Below are 19,890 nucleotides of genomic sequence, written 5' to 3' on the forward strand. Positions count from 1 at the left end.
CTTCCCAGGAGAGGGGCCCCGCTTGCCTCTGAGCTCCAGCTGGGGGACGTTTTTTCAAAGAAAAGATTTTTCATCAGAAAAACGAGTTCTCATTGAAAATAGCAGATTTCATGGAAAAAATTTACTTTCAATGAAAAATATCGGGGCGCTTTCAGTCATCATCATCCCCCCCAAAAGCCCCAAACAACTGTGGATGGTTTGGGTGGGGATTGGGCAACTGAAAACCAAATTTTCTTTTTCTTTTTTTTTTACAAGACCCCAACATTTGCCACAAAAAAGAAAAAAAAAACAACTCATACCCCCGGCAGCTCTGGACTGGGCACCTCCTAGGATTGACCGAGCCAGCTGAGGCTTAGCTGTGCTGCCAGCTGTCGCAGCTCTGTTAGGACACTCGGGATATGTGACGTTGGTCTCAGACCCCAGCTCCTGGCGTCCTGTGACTGCGTATCTCAGTTTTTGTTCCAAAACAACATCTCTAATTCTCGCGGTGGCAGAGAAAGACCTGAAAGCCCGGCCCCATGATGCCCCAGAGCCACAAAGAACCTGAGCGCTAGGATTTTTATTTTAGATCTCACACTTTTTAAGCCAGTCCCATGATACTTTGGGGGCTGGCTACTGATGTTGGCGGTTGGCAGGGCTCAGGCTAAGGCGTCAAGGGGGGTTAGACGTCAATGAAAGTCGATGCGAGTTGGGTACCAGATCCCTTAGGACCCTTTGGAACTCCTGGCCTTAAACTGTTAAGCCAGTACAGTTATGTGGGGCTTGTATGTCCCTAGAGATAAATGGTTCTGCACACTGTGCCAGGAAAGGCTCTGCTGGGCTTAGCACCATGGCACAGGCCTGCCCTCTGCCCTCCATCCAGCCCAGGAGCCTGGAGCTGAGCAGACCCAGTCTCTGCACCGTGCAGGGAAAGAGGTGTAGCAGCCTGGGAGTGGCAGGTGCATAGAACATGGCAGATCCAAGGGCTGCTGGTGCCTTATCCACTCTGGGAACAGGGAGGGGATGTGGCAGGGACTGAAAGACAATCCCTCAGTTGCCGGCAGATTCCTAGGAGCACGGGGTCACACATGGATGCCCGCACGGCCTGAGGGGTTGTGAGGTTCTTCTCTGCACACTGCAGGGGTGAGCTGGATGATCAGAAGGTGGGATCCTCATCTCTAGATCACTGACTACACTGAGAAAGGAAGAAGGAGATGGGAAGGAGAGTTTTCCTCAGGGTTCCCACAACATCCAAGCAATCGGCCCAGATGGATTGTGTCCGCCTTCCTCTGTGGCATCCCTGATTGTCCAGAGCTGGAGATAGGCCACCCAGGCCAGTGCTCTGAGGAGTTCCAGAGAATCCTCTCCCTTGCTGCCTGGCTGGTGTGTCCTGGTCACGTAACCGACCACCAGATTTGGGCTCAAGAAGGGAGGTGATGCCAGGGTGATGGGGTAAAACCAAGCGAAGGCTGACTGCGAGGAGACGCCCCTTCCTGGGAGCTGGTGTGTGTGTGTGTGTGATTTCTATCTGGCCAGGAAAAGCCCTTGTGTAGGGGGTGCCCTGGAGTGGGGAGGTGCTGGTCCCCTGTGCAGACACGAGGAAGGTGTGGGTCACCCAGCTGCCCATGGTGTAGGGGAAGGGGTAGCCACTGCCAGGGGGAAGCACCAGATCTCGGCTCCATGGCTGGCATGGGCTGGGTGCACTGGGGCAGCATGCTCAGCCCCGGAGGGAGGGGGTCACCTGCCAGGGCACAGCAATGACCCAGCCAGCCACACGTGGCCCAGGGCAAGCTGGGGTGGGAAGGCTGGAGGGGTGGGAGTGTCCTCAGGACAGCCAGTGCCAGCCTCTGCCGCCCCGATCCCTGTGGAGGGACACCAGGGAGAACAGGAAGGGCCAGAGCCTGCGTGGCCCCTGGGCAGCACGTGCCTGGAGCTGGATTTCAGACACATGAGGCTGGGATTCGGAGTCTGGATGGTCCTGTCCTCTGTCCATCCCTGTGGGGCTTCCCACACCAACACCCACCCCAAGTGTAATGGGTTGCTAAACTGCAGTACACTGTTTAGCCCCTAGGGGGTCCTGTGCATAAAGTACCTTATTTAAGCCAACCTGGGCCATAGCTGGGCATGAAAGGCAGTGATGCTGAGCACAGCTGGGGTGGCTCAGCGAGAACTGGGACAGTCCGGAGCTGGTACCAGGCCATGCCAACGGGGAACAGTGGCTCCTCCATTCACCAGTGTGTCGCTGTTTGTGGTTTGCCAGAGGATCATGTCTCGCCTAGCTGATCTCAGTGCCCCTGGGCAGAAGGTGGGCTCCCCAGGGAGGGAGGGGGACCCTGGCAGTCCAAGCCCTCGCCCTTCCTTCGGGTATAGAGGAGCGTGGAGATACTGCAGGTGACAAGCTGGAACCGGGGCTCGTAAAAATTCCTCTCGGTGTCAGTTTGACTAATTTGTTAGTCTTACCACTGGCAGGATCCGCTGGGCCCAGCCCAGGCCCAGGCCATAAAACTAATGTAGTGAGGCAGCAGCCCGGCGTAATGAGGGGTACGGCTCACCGCCTGGAACAGGCATTAGCTTTATGAACCGGGGGGTAATTGAAAGGAAATATTTGTCATTGGGCTCCGGCAGAGGAGAAGTTCACAGGAAACTTTGTGGCTGCTGCTGCCTTGGCCCTGGCCTGCCAGGTCGCCTGCCCACCCAGATGTGCAGGAGGCCCGTGCAGGTGGGTGGTTGGAGAAAGGCACCCAGGGGCACTTGTGTCTAAACAGTCACTTCACAGCCCTCCTGTCACTTAGCTCCGTCATGCTGCAAACCCATTCCCAGCCTGTGTCTCTCCCTCGGAGGGGCTCAGCAGAGGCTCCAGGGGCATGAGCAGCTAGTGGTGCTGATTTATGACCGGGCTCCACTGACACCCCCAGCCCTACCTATGCAGCTAATGCCGGACCTGCAACCCTCCACACTATCCCAGTCTACTCCTGCACCCCCCTAGCCTACAGTTCCCCAGCTAGCCCAGTCCTGACATCCCCTCCCCGCCCAGCTCTGCCAGGGCCTCTCAAGCCCAATCCATAGCACCTTGGGTTTGTCACCTTTTCTGTCTTGTAATGCAGGAAAAGAGTCACAACTCAAAGCTGGAGCTGGTCTGGAAGCCCAATTAGAAACCCAGCAGGGTCAGGGCATGATGCTCTGAGGTCGAGCCGGGAGCCCTTTCTCTGATCTTCCACCGCTATTATCAATCAGCCAAAATCCACCCCCCAGAGTAAATCCACTGCACTCTCCAATGGTATCTGAGCCCCCAGTTTGCCCAGCCACCTCCCCCTTTCTGGGCTGATCTCCCGCATCGGCTGCAAGTACTCAAACCAGCCTCCAAGCAGGTAGCCGACTGCAGCGTGGCCCGCGCGGCTGCGTGCGATTGTGAAGTAGTGGACGTGTCGTGTGGTTGTGTCAGGCGGGGCAGGTGAGATGATGGATGGGAGATGTCAGCATCCTTTCATCTGTCATTCTGACGAGGCCAAGGAAAGTTAATTGACTTTAATAGCCAGCAAATGACATCAACAACTTCTCCTAATACGCAAATCAGTTAGCGAGATGGTTTGGCAGGAGCGGGGCTGCTGGGTTCCTCGAGCAGCAACGAGCGAGCAATGCAGGCAGCCAGACAGGCAATGTGGAGAGCAGCATTTGTCCAAGGATTCCTGCTGCGAAATGCAGCCACCTCTGGGGTGAACAGCGGCAGCCTTCCCACAGCACTGCTTCCCTTCTTGATACTTGAGATGGCATGCTGCCTCTGGGCAGGGGTGGGATTAGACCAGCAGACTGTCCCCCATCTCCCTCAGAGGGGACTGAGAACCCTAGTGGGCAGGGTTCACTCCCTGGGAGAAGAGGCAGAGGGGTCAGCCTCCAAACCTGTGGATCTCCTAAGATTCATATGGCTCTTGGCAGACAAGTGCCTAGTGGCCCTGGGTCCTCGGCTTGAAGCCACCCCTGTTCTGGAGCTTCCTGTGTACACACTGTTCAGCTGAGAGGGGAAACTCGCCTGGTCTGTTTCATGTTTGTCCCTGGTCAGTTTCACCTCTGGCGCCCCTTCCACTTGGTGGAGCGGGTTGAAAAAAATCTTCCTGCCCCAAAATGGGGTTTAACTGGGGTTTCCTTGCAGGACAATGTAAGTTTTGGTGACATTTTTCATTCTGTTTTTCAAAAGCCCCAAATGTTGGGATGGGGGGGACTATCCCCCCCCCCTTTTCTACTGTCCATGGTTGGACCCAGTCTAGCGCTAGCACAAAGCTGCTGCATTGGAGCTTCCAGCACCTCAAGGGACCATCTAGAACTGAGAAACAGAGACCGGCCTTACCCACCCCCAATGTGCCAAGCCATGGGCCCACGCACCACAGCCGTCAGCAAGGCCAAACCCTGGTCTTTCAGCCCCTTGGGTTAAAGCACAAGCCCTGCTGGCTGTGAGCCACCTGATCTAGCCTCTGCAACCAGCCACTAGCGGGTGCCCTGGTCTCGGCAGCACACACATGCTCCCAAGCTTGCAGGCTGCTGAGATCTGGATCCAAGGTGCTTTTGATTCAGCAGCACATTCATAGTATAGTTTATAAACTCCGTATTCTGAGCCGGCGGGGTCCTTGGAAACTAGGCAGGCGTGCGCTGTGGGGAGCTCCCAGACTGGAGAACAGGCAGTGGAGTAGATCACCTGTTTTGCCATTTCCATGGGAGCATGGTCTCTTTCGGGCTGGCTGGGTGGATAGCACCACCAGGCCCAGCTCACTTCACAGGGGCTGCACTGGGTGTGTTTAACAAACAGCTTGGGAGACCTGGACTGAATGCTCTGTGTGAGACAAGAGTGGCAGTTCTGTTTGGGCGAAGTGCTGGGAAAGCTGGAGCTGCAAAGAGCAGCCCTGGAATTGGATCTGGACCTGAATCTCCCCCAAGTCTGTGGGGTTTGCTCCCTTAGTCTGGGCACATCCCTGTAGCTGTCGCGGAGCCACGGAGAGCAGCCGTGGGGTCAAAAGGTGTTTGTAGGCAGACACTGAGCTGTGTGCTGCCACGCCCTGAGAACCCGGCTTTGCTGTGTCCCCCAGGGTATCGCCTGGCCATGTACAGTTGTAATTGGCCTTACCACCCACTGAACCACAATTAAATAGGAACAAATGCCTGAGACAGTGTCTCCCCCCACCACCACCCGTGGGGGTCACTGAGTGCAGAACACAAGGCAGGCAAGGGCAGGTATCACTGTCTCTGTTTTGTAGTGTCCCCCAGTTCATACTGCCGGGCCAGGCCCCTGCTGCCTCTAACTGGCAGGGTCACAGTCACAGCCTCAGCACAGAGCTTGGTTAGCAGCTAACACTTAGCAGGCTTCCCCTTCACACCCCTCCTTGTTAGCCCTAACACTCACCAGCTACCAGCTACGGCCTTATGGCCACAATCCAGGCTATGGGCTTTTTCCCCACAGCTCTGTGCTGACTTGGGGAATCATGAGATGGCTGGAGCCCATACCCAGCAGCAAGACCAGAGGGGTAGGAAACTCCTTGCTGTCAGATCCGCCGGCTGGGCACGGGACCTCCCCGTTGGGAGCTCCCCTTCAGCAGCTTGGGGCCTATGGCCAGGACAGCCTGCCATGGCACCAGCAGCCTGGCCTCGGTTCCTTTGGGACAGGTGGTGGGGTCACCTCCTGTGTGCATGCTTTACCAGCAGCCTTTCCAGGGTGAGGGTGCAGAGGCCTGCCTGTGATGGAGAGCCCCTGAGAGCAACCAGGCTAGGGGACAGCCGCCCAGCGCTGGAGTGAACCGCTCCAGGATGGTCCGGGGTGGGCTGCTGATGCAGTTCCACCTGCTGCCATGTGGGGCAGCAGGGCGCCAGGCTCAGGGGGACCCTGTGCTCCCTGGCCAGAGAGGGCACTAGTGAGCGATGCCAAGACTCCCTCCCCCAGGGTGGCGTCGCCCAGGGAGTCCTACTGATGGGAGCAGAGCCGCCCCCTAGTGACCCCGCTGGCTGGGCTGCCCGAGTGCCCAGGCACTGGTGGCAGGACTGGGCCTGAGGTTGCTGGCTCCTCATACAGATGGGAGGTGTCACCCTCTCCCCACGGCTGCGCCCCCGTCAGTGATCTGCCCTCCCCCTCTCTCCTGCCCCAGCTCCTTGGCCCCCAGCGAAGTGGCCAGGCTGGGGGCTGTGGGAAGGCCAGGCCCTGATGAAGTTAATCATTGTCACCCTTAATTCCTCCACTAATCCCTGCGATCTGGGGAGAGTTTAGCGCTGCTGTTCTCTGGCTGCCTGTGGGGAGGGCGGCTTTGCGTCGGGACGAGGGCCAGCGCCTTAGATCCAGCTGGGCCGGGGGTGGGGGTGGGGATGGCTAGCCGGAGATCCTGCTTTGCCATGCTGCATTGGGGGGGCGGGGCTGTCACTCCCACCGCTCCTCCCCCATATTGGGTGCTGTCCCCCACCCCCACCCTATTGTCCTCGCTGGACAGAGTTACTGACCCAGCTCCTGTACCTGCTCCATGGACTGGCCCCTGCCCTCCAGAGAGGGGAGTGGGTGGGGCACAGCACAGGGCCCGGCCGCTCAGTCCTGCGGTGCATTAGTCAGGTAAGTTGCTCGGCAGAGGCGGAGGTAGGAAATATTCTTGCTGTTCCCCCTCTAGAGGGGCTGTTGGTAGGTGTGATCTGACATCCTCCCACCCACCCATGCCTGCCTGGTTCCGAGGCCAATCCTCAGGCAGGTTCTCCGGCCAGTGTCTCTTTTTGGTCTCTGCCCCAGGACACCCTGCCTACCCCTCCATCCCAGCAAGAGGCTCCAATCCCATGCGCAGCACATCTGTCCCTTCAGTATCCCTGGTGTAGAGCTTGCAGAAGCTTGCCCCATTCCCTGTGGCTCTGCCCTGGCCCCTGTGAAGTCGATGGGACATTTGCCATACAGTGGAGCTGGGATGTCAGCGTTCATCCCAGCTAGGCCCACAGATCCAGGGCCAGCTTCCTGATGACTGAGCTGGGGGGATCTTTCTTTCTCCCTGATACTAACACTCCCCACCTGGGCCAGTCATGTGGAAATCCCTACCTGGACAGCTGTGCCCGCTTGGAAAAGATCACGCTAGTGGCTCCTGCTTCCATGTGTCCAGCCGGTAGCCACCCTCCATCCTTTCCCTCCTCCCCCAGCCAGCAGCCCATCCATGCCTGCAGACTCTAACCACGCTGCTCCTTGTTTTGTTTTGCAGATGAATCGCCCCATCCAGGTGAAGCCAGCGGACAGCGAGGGCCGAGGAGGTAGCTGTCTTTTAAATACATACCCATGTGTCTTGGCTGGCTCTCTTGCTGGGTTAGCTGCTTCCACAGTGCAGGGAAGGGCGAGGACTCACTATGCTCTTCTATTCCATCCTTCTCCCTCCCGGGGCATTTGCCTATAGCAAAGGGCCATGGAGAGCTGGGAGAACGGATTTCACTTGTCTGCAGTGGTTAAAAACCCTTCAGAGCCCATGCTTCTGGCTCTGACAATTTGTGGTGCCTATAAAGCACATGGGAGGTGGTTTATCATATAAGGAACTGCTTAGGCACTCTAGGGAATATCTATCATCTATCTATCTGTCTATCTATCCCCATACATCCCTTCTATCTAATCTATCTATCAGTGGGGGCGGGGGGTCTGGGTATCAGGGGGTCCAGATGCATGGGGGTTAGACAAACGGGGGGCAGCTCTCCGTACAGTGACCCCTCCTCCCATGGCTGAGGAGCAATGGGGGCAGGAAGCAGGGGAGAGGATGTGGAGCTTCCTGCAGACGGGGAAGATTTCTGGGGTTGGGTTTGACCTGGCCCTGGCCTGGCTGCTCTGGGCAGGGGAAAAGAAAGCCCCATCCTCCCCCACCCCCAGTCCAACTGGAACTAGCATCTGAGCCCAGCGCAAGATAGGAGCCACCAGCTGGAATGTCCCCAGCCTCCCCACATCCCCGGCAGTGATTTACCTCTCCGCTGGCTGCTCTGGGCACCCAAAATGATGCACCCACACTGACGGAGAGGGCTGTGTGACCATTCTTGCAGTTTCCCTTTGCTTGCCCATCATTTTCTGCAGGGAAGCAAAGAAACCTGGGGGGGACATGAGTGCAGCATGCGCACGGTGGTGCAGAATTCCCGCAGGAGTACATGGTGCTGGGCATGTACAGACACAGAACAGATGGTCCCTGCTCCAAGGAGCTGCCCAGCAAAGTAAAGAACGAAGTCCATTAGCTGCGACTTGGTAGCAGACTCATTAACCTATGTGTGATCCGCATGCTAGAGGAAGACAGAGACCCATTGCAGTAGCCGAGGCGGTACCAGCTAGCACGCACGTGTTCTGTACCGGGGGCAGTTTGCCTGGCCTTCTGCTCTAATCTGCCCTCATAAAATGGAGCCAGCTAGTAGCTGCATCTGTTGGTAGCTTCCCCTGAAGGGGCCTGGGCTTGGATGGCCCTGGAATAGAGAGTACACTTACAAAGTTTGTGGATGATACCAAGCTGGGAGGGGTTGTAAGTGCTTTGGAGGATAGGATTAAAATTCAAAATGATCTGGACAAACTGGAGAAATGGTCTGAAGTAAATAGGATGAAATTCAATAAGGACAAATGCAAAGTACTCCACTTAGAAAGGAACAATCAGTTGCCCCCATACAAAATGGGAAATGACTGCCTAGGAAGGAGTACTGCGGGAAGGGATCTGGGAGTAATAGTGGATCACAAGCTAAATATGAGTCAACAGTGTAACGCTGTTGCAAAAAAAACCAAACATCACTCTGGGGTGTATTAGCAGGAATGTTGTAAGCAAGACACAAGAAGTAATTCTTCTGCTCTACTCTGCACTGATCAGGCCTCAACTGGAGTGTTGTGTACAGTTCTGGGCACCACATTTCAGGAAAGATGTGGATAAATTAGAGAAAGTCCAGAGAAGAGCAACAAAAATGATTAAAGTTCTAGAAAACATGACCTATGAGGGAAGATTGAAAAAATTGGGTTTGTTTAGTCTGGAAAAGAGAAGACTGAGAGGGGACATGATAACAGTTTTCAGGTACGGAAAAGGTTGTTACAAGGAGGAGGGAGAAAAATTGTTCTTCTTAACCTCTGAGGATAGGACAAGAAGCAATGGGCTTAAATTGCAGCAAGGTTTAGGTTGGACATTAGGAAAAACTTCCTAACTGTCAGGGTAGTTAAGCACTGGAATAAATTGCCCAGGGAGGTTGTGGAATCTCCATCATTGGGGATTTTTAAGAGCAGGTTGGACAAACACTTGTTAGGAATGGTCTAGATAATACTTAGTCCTGCCTTGAGTGCAGGGAACTGGACTAGATGATCTCTTGAGGTCCCTTCTAGTCCTATGATTCTATGCCCTTAGAGACGCCTGCCCCTAGGGCCAGGGGTGACTGGCCACAGGACTGGGCCTGGCATGGAGGCTTAGAGCAACTTTGGGGTTCATTTTGCTTGACCAGGAGGTTGCTTGAACTGACCCCCACTTTATGCCCCAGCACCCTAGCTGGGTGGAGAGTCTCACTGTCTGTGGTGCATGGGCTGGGCTCCAGGCAGCATGGGGCTGACGGCTAGCGAGCAGCACCCAAACGCTGCCTGTGACCTACAGTAGGTTTGTGCTGCAGGTGGCCTGGGGTGTGCACATGTAGAGCTCAGCTCAGTAAGAGCTGGGGGAAGCCAGCCTGTGCTGGGGGAACCGAGGGCCAGAGGCTCTCCAGAGGGATTGCTGGGCTAGAGGAGCTAGAGAAGAACTGACCCATAAGGGCTGTGGGAAACTTGTAGGCCCACGTGTGCACTGAGCCCCATCCTGGTGGGTAAGAGCTCTGTGTACACAGCAGGTCTCAGCTCTCCCAGTTTAAGGGCCTTGGTGCATTGGGATGGCAGGGGAGGGAGAGGAGAGAGGCTGCGGGGGGACCCAGACAGGGTAAGGAGGAAGCAGAGGCTGGGGGAGATCCAAGCACTTGAAGGAGTGGTTGGACGCTTGTGGGGAGACCTTGGCAGGGGAGGGAGGGGTGGAGGTTGGAGGAGGCTGGTGGCTGGGGTGGGGGAAGAGGGGGCAGAGGCTGAGGAGATGGGGGCTGGGTTTGCTGGAGCGTTGGTGGCCTCTCTTCACTGCGAGATGCTGGTTCAAAATGTGCTGACCAAAGGGGAGGTGCCCGAGTGGTGTTCCCCAGCACGCCCTGTCCACGTGGCTCTGCCAGTCGTGCCACGGGGTCTCCGCAGGCTCTCTATTACACTGAGTCACAGGACCCAGGGCCACAGATCTTATGTCAGGGTTGGGCAAACTTTTAGGCCCGAGGGCCACATCTGGGTATGGAAATTGTATGGCGGGCCATGAATGCTCACAAAATTAGGGATTAGGGTGAGGGTTTTGGGGTGGGGCCAGAAATGAGGAGTTCAGGGTTCGGGAGGGTGCTCCAGGCTGGGACCATAGGGTTCGGAGGGTGGGAGGGGGATCAGGGCTGGGGCAAGGGGTTGGGGCGTGGGAGGGGGTCAGGGTTGCAGGCTCCTGGTGGGGCTTGTCCCTTCTCCATCTCCTATGCAGAGGTGCAGCCAGGCGGCTCTGCACACTGCCCTGTCCGCAGGTGCCACCCGTGCAGCTCCCACTGGCCGCGGTTCCCGGCCAATGGGAACTGCGGGGGCAGCACTTGGGGCGGGGGGCAGCATGCAGAGCCCCCTGGCTGCCCCTACATGTAGGAGCTTGAGAGGGGACATGCCATTGCTTCCAGGAGCCACGCGGAGTGGGGAAAGCCCTGGACCCCATTCCCCCACGGGAGCTCAAGGGCCGGATTTAAATGTCTGGAGGGCCGGATGCAGTCCCCGCACCGTAGTTTGCCCACCCCTATCTTATGTCATCGCCCTGCTTCAGTTTCCCCTCTGTAAAGCAGGGACTATCCTGTTAGCCCTGCCCCCCAGGGGGCTGTGGGTGCCGGGAAACACTCGGGAAGAGCTCTTTTCTCTGTTTTGTGTCTCTCAGTGCAAAGGCCGGGCACCTTCCAGCTGACACCAGCGTTTAGCTCCCCTCCACCAGGGCTAGATTCCAGGCTGTAGGAGAGGGAGAGCCATGGGCAGAGCTCTGCCCTGCTAAGCCCCCATCACCTGCCCAGGCCTGGGGTGATGTACTGGAAAGCCGCAGGCGCCGCTGCCAGGACTCCAGCAACTGCTTGCAAATCACATGGGTGCCACTGCACCCCATCCATTACTGGCCAGCATGTGGGGAGGGGACAAGGGGGCAGCGCTCGGGAGCTGCCAGGCCAGTAAGCAGACACGCCGGAGCTGGGCCTTCGGTGGGAGAAATGGGGCCATTCGGCAGGCTGGGCTGGGAATTGGCAGGGAGAGGAAAGCAAAGGCGCCATGGGGAGCAGGCAGCCCCTGCCAAGCCTGCTCAGCACACACCTGTGCTGGGCATTGCAGGTACAGGTGGGCATTGGGAAGGGCAGGGACAGGAGAGGAGAGTACTGCCCCTTATACACACAGACACATGCCATCTCGCCGCAAACCCCCCAAAACACCCAGCTGCAGTCTTTGCAAACATGCTTTTACACAGACCGGCTTGCCACGCCGATGGATCCACGCATACACGTTTACCGACACAAACGGGCACCCATATATGCACACACGCTCATCCAAGCACACCTCACAATTGCACACCTGCACCCACACAGACGCCAGCTTTGGCATCCACAGAACCTGGCCCCAGCCTCCTGTGCTCTTTGCCTTTGTGAAAAGGCCGGCTAGGGGATTGCCTAGTATTCAAGTGCACACCCCCTCTGGGGTGCAAACCTAAAATTGTATTGTCTTGTGCTGCACAGAAATCTGTACAGTGTAAGCTCATGAAAATCACCCCCTCCCTCAATGTGGAGGAAGATATGCACAGCTTCCCCCCACCCCGTTATGAATTGCATAAACTGGTTTAAAAAAAACAAAACAAGTTTATTAACTACAAAGGATAGATTTTAAGAGATTATAAGTAAGGCTGCAAGTCTGTCACAGAGGTAACGGATTCCATGACTTTCCGGGACCTCTGGGACTTCTGCAGCTGGCAGGTGCAACTGACCCCAAGGCTTGGGGTGGCCCTGGGGCCAGCCGCACCACCCCCATCCCCTGCCCAGCTCCCCGCAACAGTGGCAGTCCCAGGCCGCCCTCCGCCAGCAGCAGCTGCGGCGGTCCCGGGCCGGCAGGGCCAGCCCCCACCAGCAGCGGCGGTGGAGGCCCCGTGTTGCCCCCCCCAGCACCAGCGGGCACCCCAGAGGCCGCTCCAGCACCAGTGGATGCCTCCCAGCAGCAGCAGGACCCCCCCCCCCCACAGCACCAGCAGGTGCCCCAGCCCCCCTTTCAGAGCAGCAGCTACGCCCCCAGAGACCCGCAGAACACCATAGATGTAGTCAGGGGTGTATAGTACAAGTCATGGAGAGGTCACGGGACCATGATTTTTTGTTTATTGTCCATGACTTTTACTAAAAATGCCCATGACTAAATCTTAACCCTTATAAGTAAGGCTAGCAAACAGATCACAGTAGGTTACTGAGCAAATAAAACAACCACAAAAACTAAATACACTGAAGAAAGTGGTTACAAGTAGTAATTTCTCACCCTAAATGTTGTTTTTTCATTTTTTTCACCATCCCTTCCAGCATGGGCTCAGCATTTCTTCTCCTCCTCCTCTCCCTCTCCCCCACCTTGTTTCTTAGATGTTTCCAGCAGTCATCCTGGGCAGGGATTCAGTGAAGAAAAGCTCCCTGATGAACTCACTTCCCTGCCTTAAATAGGATTTACATATGGTAGGAATCCTTTGTTTCCCAGGTTGGTCCCCACCCCCTATTAGCAGAAAAATACCAGTAGGCTGAGATGGGGGTCTAGTACCGGGTGACATGATCACATGACCCTGCAGTGTCACACCAGCATCCCAGGAAGCTTCTCAGGAAGGAGGGTCCTATTGTTCTCCCTAATGGCCCATCCAGGCTGATTGCATTGTCTGGTGGGTGTGCCCCAGGTGTAAACACATAAAACATATCTTAGTTATGCCATATTCATAACACCAGCTCTATGAAGAATATTGGGTGTAGTATCACATGCCACCTTCCCTGCTGAGATGCAGTGTCCTGGGTGACTAGGTTTTCTGTTGTCTTCTTGGCTTTTCCATCATTATGGGGTCGGCCTTGGCCAGTGCTTTAAGGGCCCATTTAGGGACAGCTGGGTGACACTCCTCCTCCTATCTCTCTTACCCCCCCCCGAGAGCAACTTAGTCCTTCCCTGCCACTCCCCCAAGGAGCCATTTAAAATACAGGGGAAACTGAGGCATACCTAAGACTCACAAAAATGCTACAGAAATTTCCTCCGTTTTCGTAGTCAAGGGCAGAGATTAGAGGGAGACCTTATTTGGGGTCTGGGCAGAAGACTTTATTTCAAGTTTATTTGGATTTAATAAAGTAGCACCCCCGCAGGAGGAGTTTGTCTTTCACTTTCTGGGGCGGGGTGCAGTTCTTAAGGGGAAACTGAGATGGGGGCTGCTGAGCTATGCTTGGCCAGTGGCGGCGCTCCAGGCCTGGCCTGCCCCTCTGACAGGCAAGCGACTGTTGTTTGGGACTGTTCTTTTCAGAAACGTGAGGGTCTAAAGCACTTAGAGCTAAACCCAGTGTAGACAGATACTGAGCGATCCAGCCCCACCCCTCTCTGCTGACATGCCTCGTCTGGCCTTCACCTCTGGCTGCTGCTCCTATACTGGGCTCCCTGCCACAGTCCCCCACTCCCATCCCACTTTCCCCATCCTGGGTTCCTCACCCAGCCCTGCCGCTGCCCCGCAGTCCTGCCCGCAGCCCCCTGCCGTCCCAGTCTAGGATCTCCCCAGAGCAGAGATTGCTAAAGGCAGATCTGTGCAGTGATCTCTGATTGGCGCCTATGCTGACCCCCTTCCCCTCTAATTCATTTCTCGCGGGTTGTAACCTGACCTAGCTTTGAACCTGCGGCTCTAGAGTGAAAGCCGGTGCCCTGCAGGTGAATTCTTGCCATAAGGAGTTGATGGGTCTTGGAGACGGCTGACCTGGCAGCTGTGGCCAGTGCTGGGTTCTGTTGTTAGGGCATCAGGTCACGCCCTGGGTGGCGGATACAAGCTGTTGGTAGCATTGCTTAGGTACTGCAGCCTTCCTCCTCAGATAAACCGGAAGAGCAGCGGAGCTGCCGCCGAATTGCTGCCGCGGGACACGGACTGCCGCCCCATTCTGAATGCCACCCCAAGCACCTGCTTGGAAAGCTGGTGCAAAGAGTCGGCCGTGGAGTGGGGGCACGTGTGTGGAGAAGGCAGAGAGAGGTCAAACCCAGTTCCCAGATCCAGACTCCCCGGGCTCTGGGAAGGATCTGCTTTGAAACTGCGTCTGGATTTGGTAGCTTAGGCCCATATCTGCTCAGAGGTGGAGAATGGGGAGGTGCTGTGATTGGCTCAGAGTCCATAGCAGCCCACCTCTTGGGCACCCACATGGAGTATTACAAAGCACCGGCAGGCTGTAGATCTGACTGGTGGCCTTGTTCCCTTTCCTTGTGTGCTGGAAGGCTAGAATGAGGATCCATGTCAGAGCATGTGAGACAATTAGAGGATCTCAAAGCACCAAGTGAATGAACTAAGCCCTACAGCTGCCCTGTGAAGTTGAGCACCGGTATCATCCCTTCCACCTGAGCCAGTGATTACACCATCAACAGAATATCATCACTTGTCTAATGAGAGAAATCTCTCTCTGCCTCTGTGTAAATTCTCCTGTTGCACCCATCACCGTGGTATCTGGTAAAGCACTCAGAAGTCTACCTGAGTCTTGGTTCCAGAGGAGGCGCACACACTGTGCTCTCTTGGCGAGAGTTTCCTTGGCTGCTTGTTGTTTTCCCACAACCTGAAATAAGCAGAGCCTGAGAGCCAGAGTCCAGGCTTTACAGGGGAAAAGCTAACAAGTTCTCATGTGAGTCAGGCCCAAGTGGTAAAACCGGGGATGGATGGCACTGTTTTGGTTTGGCCCATTATAGCAATAGAGACCAGGTGCAAATTTTGGCACTACATGTGACTCAGACTTCCCCAGCACCAGCAGGAGTTTGTTGCCGCTCAGTCTCTGGTTCGCTTTCACCCCGTCCAGTTCCCTCGTCCCTGAGATAAATGAAGAGCCAAACCAAACTCTTTTGAAGGCACCTTCTGGAACTGCAGCTAACTTTAAAGGGAACACTCTAGCCGAATTCTGAGTGCTTTCTCGCCATTCAAATGCTCACTGGGGAGTTCTCTCTTGCCTAGCGAGAGGCCAGCACTGTTGCAGGGCGCATGCAGATGGTTGTGTCTTGAATCTTAAAAGCCATGGGGCAGCAGGCTGGAGCAGGACGCCTTTGTCCCTCCAGCCTGCCGTTAGACCCATTCCTCTTCCCAAAATGTCAGGGAGCTGTGATTATCATCTGAGATGCCCAGCAAATACAGAGATAAACGGCCCAGGAATCAATAAGAACTTGGCCTTGGCCTGGTTCCCCAGTGATTGGTGAGCCCGTTCCCTTCTCTGCATCACACACAATTACTCCAAGCGGCAGGCTGTCACTCGCCCAGCAGTATGGACAGGCCTGAGCGTGGGGCTGGCTCACCTTCTACCCGCAGGGAGCAGAACGGGGCTCCCATCCCTCACAGGTGGGTGGGAGCATTGCCAGTGTGTGTGGGACCCAGCATGAGGGAGTAAAGGACAAGAGACGGCCGCAGAGGAAGGCTAGGCCAGTGGTTTGAGTGCCAGCCTGCCACATGGGGACCCCCACTTCCATTCCTGTCTCTGCCTTGGGCAAGTCACTCGGTTGCTCTGTGCCTCGGTTTCCCATCTGTACTATGGGGATTCTTGCGCTGCCCTACCTCCCTGGGGGCTTGCTAAGGAAAATTCATTAAAGATTGTGAAGTGCTCAGCACCAACGGTGATAGGGCCAGAGAAGTCTCTGAGGTAGAGGAGAACTGGCAGGGATGGGTGATGCTGTGTCTGTCTCCTAGGCCTAGGGCGTCTGGTGAGGCTGAAGGCCTGGAGCTGTCAGTTGCGCTTCGTGTGATGATAGTTCTCAGCCATGGCAGACTAGACTCCAGGCCCCGAACTCCGAAGCAGATCTGGTCCAAGTGTCTCAGTAGAAACTCTTGTGACCAAAAAAATGGCCTTGTCTGAAAATGATCGGTTTGGAGGAAAATTTTCATTTTTTTTCTAAATGTTCCAGGTTTCTATGAACCCCCACCCCGCCCCAACCACTGACATTTTTGCCTTTTCAGTTCTCTCTCTCCCTCCCACCATCACTGGGCTGATGCCCTGGAGCTGCTCCATATGAAGCCAGTGAGAAATCTGGTGTAGAGAGCCTCCTCTCTACACTGTCGCCAGGGCAAGAAGCTCACACAGCTTCAGCCTCCCTGAGTCTGACCTTGGCGTATTCGGCATCCCTTTTCACACCGTGCGCTTCCCGCAGTGAGTCTGCCTGGCAGGTCTCCTGGGGAAGCCACAGAGCCCTGCACCCCAACTCCGCAGTCAGCCATGACTCTCAGCCAGCGTGTAAAACAGGTTTATTAGTCGACAGGAACACAGCATAGAACAGAACTTGTTAGAACAGAAATAAGTGACTTTCAGCCACGTCCGTCTTGGGGGAACCCTGGGCCAGACGCCCTGGACTCCCCCTCCTTGAAGTCCCCCACAGGAGACTGAACTCAACCCTGCTGCCTGGCCTCGGACATACCCGTTGCTCCTTCTCGGGTCTTTGTCCTGCTTCCTTGGCAAAGTGTCACTTGGTCGCATCCCCCTCCTGGTTCTCAGGTTACAAAGGGCACTGTCCATAGCTTACATGCAGGCAGCTAAAGCAGCCTCACCGGCCCCCCAAGGGTCTCAGCAAAAATCACACACCCTTATCCCCACCACCTAGGCACTGGTGCAGTACACAGGGAAACTGAGGCACACACATATTCATGCAAAACAGTAAGACTCACATATACACACATACAGCATAACAAGGGGAAAACCCCACTTTGTCACACCACGTGCCAAGCCGTCGGCCTAGCATTTCCGCCATTGGTGGAGCTCTGGCATGACCCTTGGCCCATTAAATGCTTTGGAGAAAGTTGCTGGGTGGTGGATATGTACAGCCCCGTTATTCTCCCTGCTGGCCTGGCGGGGCCAGAGCGCAGCATCTCTCTAGGACAGCTAGCATGGCCGCCCTGCCATTCCCCGGGACTGACTCGCACACACAAGTCCCATGGCGATGGTCGCAAGAGGTTCCCAGGAGGCACAGAAGGGCGTGAGACTGGTGTTTGTAGCAAAGTTTGATGGGGAATATCCATGTTTATTTCCAGGCGGGTTGTTTTGGTTTTTATCCCCTGGAGGTTTTGTGCCAGCAGAGAATTGAAAGGGGAAAATCCCTGACAACCCCATAGCTGTAGAAATCAACCCTTATGGAGAAGCCCAGTAAAGTTTAATAGGGCTAAACGCAATCAGGGTCTTTAGAAATGACCCTAAGAACAAGAGGGGTCTCTGAACTCTGCTTAGGGTCTGTCTTCACTGCATCATTAACTTAGGGTCTTATCTGGGTTTTAGTCTAACCCCCCTACCATCCACACAGAAAAACCTCTAACCTGGGTTTGGAGGGGCCTTAAGGCTGGGCTAGCTGACCCAGCTGTGGGGGGACAGGGATTAGAAACCAGGCTCTGTTTTAACTTGGGCTGAACCCGCCCTCCCGGATACAGGCAAATCACTGGAATGTTGCTAGTCCTCCAGTGGAGGCTGGGGCATTGGGTTAGGGCTTGTTATTCCTTACTTGGAATATTGATTGTGCGATGGTGCTGCTCTGCTCCCCAGTGTGCAAGGTGCTGTACAAACACGCCCTGAAGACACGCTCCCTGCCCCACAGAGCTCTGAATTGAAGAGAATCTTAGAAGGAAGAGTGCCATCTGCTGATTCGGCTACACCACTTCCTGGCAAAGTGCAGGGCCTGAGTTTGCTGGTGGGCAGAGGGGGCACCAGAGTGGGCAACCTGTGTTTTTGCTCCTGCCAGTCCCCATGAAAGGTGCCCGGTTCCCAGGCAATCCCTCACCAGGCATTAGCTCTGGGGAGCTGAGGGAAGCAAAACTGCAGAGTCGTGCGCTAATTTCACACCCTCTGCTCGTCTTCTTGGCCTCGTCTCTCTTTGATTGAGTCGTGTGTCTCGGGGCGAGGAGCCCGATTGGTTGGTTCTGCTAATGCCTGATAGGAAATGGCTGTTATCTGAATGCGATCTGTTTGTTCTCCTGCCCAGGGGAATCTCAAGATCTATGGCAGGCAGATATGGAGACAAATGGAGATCTCACCTCAATCACAAACCTTAGATCAGATGTGCTAAAGGTGCCTGGGTTATTGGTTTTTCTTCCCCTCCCGACAGCTAGCAAGTGGCGAGTGTGATGGGTACATGGGCTGTTCCTGGACGGTGCATTTCCATGAGGGTGCCCCACTCCCATCCCCCGCGTGGGGCGCCAGAACCATCAAGCTGCAATTTGTTGAGCTCTTCTCCAGCGGGGTGGCTGGTTTCTCTCTCCGGGCAGCTCCTGTCATTCCTGTCGCTCTCTCTCTGCCCTTTCCCAATAGAAAATTCGGGCTAGATCCTCCACAGACGTAAATTGGCACAGCTCCATTGTCACCAGCTGAGGATTAGGCCCAGTCAATGTATTTCCCCTCCAGGTATCCCAATGGAATGCACAGACACCCAGTGGAGCCTTAAACTTTCTCGGGCCATATGGTCTCACGATCAGTGGGTCATCCAATGTAATGACCCAGAGATCCATCTTCCCTCTGTGCCGCCATTGGCTTCCGAGCCGTAACTCCTGAGTTACGCAGGTGTCAATGCCCGGGGCCTGATTCCGATCTCACAGCCCTGTTAACCAGGGTAAGTAATGAAGTGACGTCAGTGTAGAGAGCTGGCCATCCCAGGAGGTCAGACACTGCTCCCCAGCACTCCAGTGTAAATCTGCGGTAACTCCACTGCTCTCAGCCCAGCATAGCGCCATTGACGTGAGTGGAGCTGTGCGGATTTACGCCAGCAGATGACTTGGCCCACCGCTAATTTCACAGCGTGTTTGGAGGCAGCTGTGTGCGACTGCTGCATTTTCCACCTCAGTGATTAACATTTAGCCCTTGTCTCTGTGCAGTGCGTGACCTGGCTGGCTTTCTCCGTCTCTCCATCACACCGGCCAGCCTTGCTTCCATTCCCAGGCCTGCAGCCTTTGCTTTCTCCATCTCTCCGTCACATCGGCCAGCCTTGCTTCCATTCCCGGGCCTGTAGCCTTTGCTTTCTCCGTCTCTCCGTCACACCGGCCAGCCTTGCTTCCATTCCCGGGCCTGTAGCCTTTGCTTTCTCCGTCTCTCCGTCACACCGGCCAGCCTTGCTTCCATTCACAGGCCAGCAGCCTTTGCTTTCTCCGTCTCTCTGTCACACCGGCCAGCCTTGCTTCCATTCCTGAGCCTGCAGCCTTTGCTTTCTCCATCTCTCCGTCACACCGGCCAGCCTTGCTTCCATTCCCGGGCCTGTAGCCTTTGTTTTCTCCATCTCTCCGTCACACCGGCCAGCCTTGCTTCCATTCCCAGGCCTGTAGCCTTTGATTTCTCCGTCACACCGGCCAGCCTTGCTTCCATTCCCAGGCCTGTAGCCTTTGATTTCTCGTCACACCAGCCAGCCTTGCTTCCATTCCCGGGCCTGCAGCCTTTGCTTTCTCCGTCTCTCCGTCACACCGGCCAGCCTTGCTTCCATTCCCAGGCCTGCAGCCTTTGCTTTCTCCATCTCGCCGTCACACCGGCCAGCCTTGCTTCCATTCCCGAGCCTATAGCCTTTCCTTTCTCCTTCTCTCCATCACACCGGCCAGCCTTGCTTCCATTCACAGGCCTGCAGCCTTTGCTTTCTCCGTCTCTCTGTCACACCGGCCAGCCTTGCTTCCATTCCTGAGC

At 55.6% G+C, this 19,890-nt stretch overlaps 1 protein-coding gene across 11 annotated transcripts in view; it reads left to right on the top strand.

The window, feature by feature from the left end:
* CELF6 (CUGBP Elav-like family member 6) overlaps window positions 1–19,890 on the top strand; it is a 221,179-nt gene that overhangs the window by 108,171 nt on the left and 93,118 nt on the right. For all 11 annotated transcript variants that reach the window (XR_006284351.1, XR_005227167.2, XR_005227166.2 and 8 more), the window contains exon 3: window positions 7,182–7,230. Coding sequence is in view for 8 of the 11 variants with exons in the window: in XM_037911413.2 (XP_037767341.2) it covers window positions 7,182–7,230 (49 nt within the window). In the remaining 3 variants the exon portion in view is untranslated. The remainder of the gene's footprint in view (window positions 1–7,181; window positions 7,231–19,890) is intronic.

The sequence above is a fragment of the Chelonia mydas genome, chromosome 10 (assembly GCF_015237465.2).
Source record: "Chelonia mydas isolate rCheMyd1 chromosome 10, rCheMyd1.pri.v2, whole genome shotgun sequence".
In the NCBI taxonomy this organism is placed as follows: Eukaryota; Metazoa; Chordata; order Testudines; family Cheloniidae; genus Chelonia; species Chelonia mydas.